Source organism: Gossypium arboreum, chromosome 4 (genome assembly GCF_025698485.1).
Source record: "Gossypium arboreum isolate Shixiya-1 chromosome 4, ASM2569848v2, whole genome shotgun sequence".
NCBI lineage: Eukaryota > Viridiplantae > Streptophyta > Magnoliopsida > Malvales > Malvaceae > Gossypium > Gossypium arboreum.
This window is the reverse complement of record NC_069073.1, coordinates 45,575,368-45,581,205: the sequence shown is the minus strand read 5'-3', so window position 1 is coordinate 45,581,205 and position 5,838 is coordinate 45,575,368. Positions and strand designations below refer to the sequence as shown.

Genomic DNA, 5,838 nt, shown 5'->3' with positions numbered 1-5,838 from the left:
CTTTGTTAAATTTGGCTTGGGCATATCTATAAAGCCACCAATTGTGAAGGGGTTTGAATGCAACAAGTCTTTGGGTCAGCTCTTGGGACGGTTTTAGGCTGTCCATTTCTTGGGCAGTTCAGTTCACTCGATTCGGTTCAACTGGACCACTTTTTCATAATTAATTAATAATAATTTATTAACCCAAATTAAATTGGATATAAATTAAAATTAATTATATTATGAATTAATACATATAATTTTAGACCGTCTTAGGCTAAAATTTAGTTCACCGCGATACTTCAAATTGTTTCTCGATTTTGTGCTTCTAGCAGTGTCTGCCAGTCATTTTTCGCCTTTCGTGCAAATCTGTCAAAAATAACCAAAATTCATCAAAAATAATTATAAAATTATCTAAAATTCAATATATTCATATTTTAAGTGCACTTTAATTATTTTATAAAAATTAATTATTTTTCGACAAGAATTTTATCAAAACTATATGATTTTAAGTTAGAAAGGGTATGTAAAAATGTATAATTTTCGTGTTTCCAGCTAAGTTGAGAAAATTGATATGTTTAAGGACCAAATGTTGCTTTATTCCTTCCAAAAATTAAAATAGAGGGATTAAATGTAAAATGTGAGATGAGTGCAGGGACTGATAGCACAATTAGAGCGTAATGGGAGGAACCCGGGAGAGTATTTGTTGGCTATTCGGTTCTAATCAATTTTAAAATCCGTCAGGGAAAAATATCAGCGATTCACCGTCTTAGCTCATTCGCCGGATCAGAAATGGCAGGCGAGGTAACCTCTCGCTTTCTCTTCATTCCCCCCGTCCCCCGAATATTTTATAAGGTTCGGATATGAAAAAGAAAATCAAAGAAATATCTGTATAGAGATTCAATTTCCGATAGAGATTTCCTCCATTGATCTCAAATTTGTTCATTGTTTTCATCTTTACCTAAGATGGGCTAATTACTTTGGTCTTTTAATGACACCCTCTTTTTACATTTCTAGGTTTTAGTTGTGACTTTTTCATTCCCTGCAGATGCTGAACAAATAGGGGCATAATAAAATTTTGAAAGTCATATGAATCTGAAAGTTTATTGCTTTAGGGGAAAAAGTGTTTAACATGTGTTACTTGAATAACTTTTAAGCGGAATGTTCTAGAAGTTTAGTACCATACGTTAAGAGTTGTCTCAGTCATAAGTGGTCAACCATCATTGTTGAGAATTGCATTAGGCTCCACATCAAATGAAGAATTTGTGCGTAGAATACTGCGTTGGTTCGCATAATAGGATAGATTGTTTATCTTTGTAGCCTAGTGAATCTTTTTGTATATTACAAGGCTAAAATAGTAAAGAAAACCTTGAACTATTTTGATTTTTCTAAGCCCTTTTGTTGTACCCAAATAAGCTTTTGCCTTCTGATTTATACCCAAAGAAGACTTTATTTCAGATGAAAAATTGATTTATGTGAACGGCTTATTTGTTACAAATTAACGGTTAAGGTCTTTACAAATTAAAGGTTAAGGATTGCTCTGCGAATTTAATAGTTAAACATTTATTTGAGTATAATAAAAGTATAGAGGCTTTACTTTGGTAAACTGGTACATATGTGTTTTGTTTTGTTATTTAGTCAAATTTTCTAGGAATACGCAATTGTAGTTTCACTGTGAGGTTTGTTTTGCCTAACAAAAACTTAATCTAAAACTAGGATATAATTTGAAAGGAAACTTTAATAGTCACTGCTCACATTATACCAATGGTTTCTCTTGTCACCCTTCCTTGCCTTTCTATGAATGATAAGTTATAGAGTAAGTTTATCTTGTTGCAAAGACCAATGCGTTTTCTTCTCTTTATAGCAGTTATGAATTATTTTGTTTAAAGTAACTTAAGAAGACACCGAGGGAGATTGTATTCTTACTTACATAGAGAGCGAAGCATGTTGACATCAAAGGTCGTACTGTAGGAAGCATTATGCCATTTGATCTATAAATTCAGACATACTTTAAAGACATTTGTAGAAGGTTGTTTGTCTAAGCAGAGGAAATATCCAACTTACAATGCAATGTTGTGTGAGAAGGTGGAGAGAAGCTTAGAATAGATCCTAAAGAGCAAGTTCTTGGCAAGTAAAGGTGAAAAAGCATGGCTATAGGAATGATTCAGATAGAAAGCTACAGAGAAATTCTTGAGGGACCAAAGTTTGTCTAATTATTGAATGATCTAATAATATGTAATCTTTGTAACCTTGATTATATTTCCACCAATATAAATTACAGAAGAGATTGGGAAGTTATGAAGATGACAACTGTGGTAAAAAACATGGGTTGATGGGTTACAATGAGTTCAAAATTTCTCATGGGAGAATTCTAGGTTGTAGATGATATAAAGGTTGATCACATGATATCGCTACATTCAGGAATGCATTACCTATGCGAAGGGAGAAGGAAAATATCGCTAAGGTTAAGGAGTTATCTTAAGGATTTCCATACGTGACTCCAAAATATACTCTCTAGGATATCTCAAAGGTGGAGTAAACCCAAGAGTCCTATGCCCATTTCCGGATTAGCTCCACTGCTCTTTATGTAGTGATGCATGCTGCTTAGCTGTTCCATGTCATGCTATAGTTCTTTTCGTGCAAAGTCCACTACCGGCTTGATAGGCAAGTAGTGCCAAGCAAGCTTTGCCAAGCTGTGCTATTAGCAAGTTTTACGACCTTGCTTTGCTCCAGGGAGAGTTTCTCCTAGGTGTAGAACTTCAAGGTGCACTGCTCGAGGCTGCACTGTCCCAACCTAGGTGCAGTGCTCTATCGAATTCTGGGAGTAAATGTGAATAGCCAACAATAAGTATCTACAATATTGGAATGCAATTGTGGACTTGTGCAATTGAAGGTATTATCTAAAGAGAAACTAGGATATTTTAAAAGCAAAATGCCAAGTTTAAGCATGCAGATATATATATTTAAAACTTTTAACTTATTTCTTGGTGTCTTTTCTATTCTGACCTTGAATTGATAGAAGATAAAAATACTTAGTGTGTCCTCATCTAATGACTTAATGAAGTTAACTTTCATGTGGTTCTTGGATGATTTATGTAATTTGTGATGCTGTTCAACTTTCTTGTTCTAAGTCCGTTATTGTATTGTGAATTATGTTTGTGAACATCAATTGATGGTTAGGTGTGGGAATTTTGAATCATGTCTGTGAACATTAATTTGAAATCTTTTCTTGTCCTAAACCAAAAGTTTGTTAAATGACCATTCTTCGGTTAAGTAGCTTGGAGCTGGTTCTTAATTTTTGAAAGTAATAATAAGAAATCATATGGGCTTTGACCTTAGGAATCACACCATAGGTTTATTTTCTCAAATGACAAACCAAGCAATAATGCTGGAAATTTTCTCAAGTAGTTCTACCTTCCAATGAAGATTTCTTTTATAGAATCATAGCACTCATGTTCAAATAAGAACTAGGACATGTAGTACAATTATGACTTTAGCAAATACTCCAGAGTCTAATTAGGAAGCTAACCATTTAACAAATTAACAAATGTGACTTAAAATGATGGTACCTAAACTATACATATAATCCAATAATGTAAGGGGATGCCCAAAATAAGACTCTTAGAGAGTCATGAAAATTTTCTTCCCACATAAAAAACCAGAAGAAGGAATGAAATAAAAAAAAAAAAAACCTTCAGTTTTAACATAAGTGAACTTAAAGCTAGGATTATTTGACCAAAAAGAAAAAGGAAAAACATAAAGCTAGGTCTCAACAACAAAAGATAAAGCCTACTCAAACTCCCAATTATGCTCTCATAATTGGACTTGTAACAAGTTTAAGGCATGGGCATTACAAGCAACCTTGAAAATCGTTGTAAATGTATTTAAACATCTTTGGCGGCTGCTTCTGTTATCCGCCAACTTCTTTTTGAACTATGAATCAGAAGATGCTTTGATTCTGCATTAAGAAGTTTCGGATGCCCTTTCTGTGGCGTCATGAAACTGTAGTAGCTTTTCTTTCATCTGTTTCTCATGGAAGGCTGTGCGCGCACATGCATGCTGAACTTATAGATATGTGTATTTATTCTTCTTTATATTTCCTTTGGTAAATTAATCTGGACTGTCATGATTGAATTTTCGCTGAGCTGGCAAGAAACAAATTCACATCAAGTTATATCTATTAGTTCTCACATTTCCTCCATACTATCTCTTTTTCTTGTATTGCCACAGATTGCACTGAAAACAGCCCCAGCTGACTTTCGTTTCCCTACAACAAATCAAACTAGACATTGTTTTACCCGTTACATTGAGTTCCACAGGTATATTGATTGTTAATTTTCAAATTCTGCTTGTTAGGAAACTAGCAAATGTAATCTTCTTTTTTATTTTTTGAAATCAACTACAGGTGCTTGGCTGCAAAAGGAGAATCTAATGAATGTGAGAGATTTGCCAAATACTATCGTTCTCTTTGTCCTGGTGAATGGGTTAGTATACCTTTTTCTTTTTGTTTAATTTTTTAAATCATAACTGCGCTAGATTTCATCCTGTTGTAGAGAATGTAGGCTTTATCATATGAACTTTATCATTGTGTGCTTGTTTTCTGACTTTCTAGTACCAATTTCTGTTGTTCACAAGCTTAGGTCATCATTGATAAAGCTTGTGGCATAATTTGTGGTTTTAGATACCAACTGATTCATACACAGCTTAATAGTTGTAAATATGAATTATCCTCCAATATTCAAGGGCATAAGCAAGTTCCAGGTTCTTGTTTTTCTCACCAAACTTCTATAGTGTTTAGTTGATTCTACTATAGACTTTTGTGCTGGTATATTTGCCTACTGAATCAGCAGAAGTATCATATCATAGTAGTATACTACAATATTTAATTGTACTATGTGATGTGTTGATAGGATCATGATTAATAGTGCTGTGATAATAATTAAAAACAAAAAAGAGGAAATACCTACTAAGAATTAGATTGTCATTGAATGGTTTTTGTAGTCATGAATCTTCCTATATTAGTGTTCTTTAGATGCGTAGACGGGCGGATAATATGATGAAACTAATATGTGAATATATGTAGATTATGTTTAGGATATTTTGAAACCAGGTATATTGGTAAGTGGTGAATGCTTTTTTAATTATTGGGATTTTATTTACTTCACTAGTCATTGTGCTGTAATGTATTATTTCACATGTTCCCTGCTATTGGTTGGCTGGTTGATCAATGAATAACAGAATAACCATCCCAGTCTTCACTATTTACATTCTACATGTTCTAAAATGTTTTGTTCATTTTCTCTAGTTGCTTGTATGAGCAGCTACTTGTAAAGGAAACAGAAAATGAACAAGTTTGGCAATTATATTTAACTTGTTTTTTGTATTTTAATATTTTATATTGCCCAAAATGTTGTAGGTTGAGAGGTGGAATGAGCAGAGGAAGAATGGTACTTTCCCAGGTCCTTTGTGATTGCACATTGAAAATAAGGTGACCCTTCTCTGGCATGGGGAGTTCATATTCTTCTCTTGATCTTATATTTGGCTAGTTTCAATGTCTATCCTAGAATTCTTTGAATTAATAAGCTACAAATGGAGATTTATTGGATTTATCGAGCATTAATGCACTATAGTGGATTAGTCTGTCAAAAACTGGAGTATGACCTTTGATGTTTTCCCGATGTCTTAAATCGTGAACCTGCAAATTTAGCCGATTGTTTCAGAGCATTGTCAGGTCCAAAAGCAGTGTCAAGGTTGAACATTATTTTAACCAATCTCTTTTGAGCTTTTGTTCTTTGAACCAGAATCAAATACATGCTTGAGGTTGTTTATTCGGATGCTCATTTGAGACTTGAGGTTTTT

The 5,838-nt window shown here is 33.6% G+C and overlaps 1 protein-coding gene across 1 annotated transcript; it reads left to right on the top strand.

Moving 5' to 3' along the window:
- Nucleotides 1–632: 632 nt before the first annotated feature.
- LOC108454304 (cytochrome c oxidase subunit 6b-2) lies at nucleotides 633–5,628 on the top strand. Its single transcript, XM_017752722.2, has 4 exons — nucleotides 633–783; nucleotides 4,210–4,298; nucleotides 4,385–4,463; nucleotides 5,396–5,628. Exons 1-4 carry the CDS (start codon nucleotides 772–774, stop codon nucleotides 5,447–5,449), a joined length of 234 nt encoding a protein of 77 aa, XP_017608211.1. The 5' UTR covers nucleotides 633–771; the 3' UTR covers nucleotides 5,450–5,628.
- Nucleotides 5,629–5,838: the final 210 nt, after the last annotated feature.

Excerpts from the sequence above, each read along its gene's own strand:
- LOC108454304 (XM_017752722.2), top strand. Across the intron at positions 4,299-4,384 it reads CGTTACATTGAGTTCCACAG|GTGCTTGGCTGCAAAAGGAG; the intron begins GTATATTGATTG and ends AATCAACTACAG. Across the intron at positions 4,464-5,395 it reads CTCTTTGTCCTGGTGAATGG|GTTGAGAGGTGGAATGAGCA; the intron begins GTTAGTATACCT and ends AAAATGTTGTAG.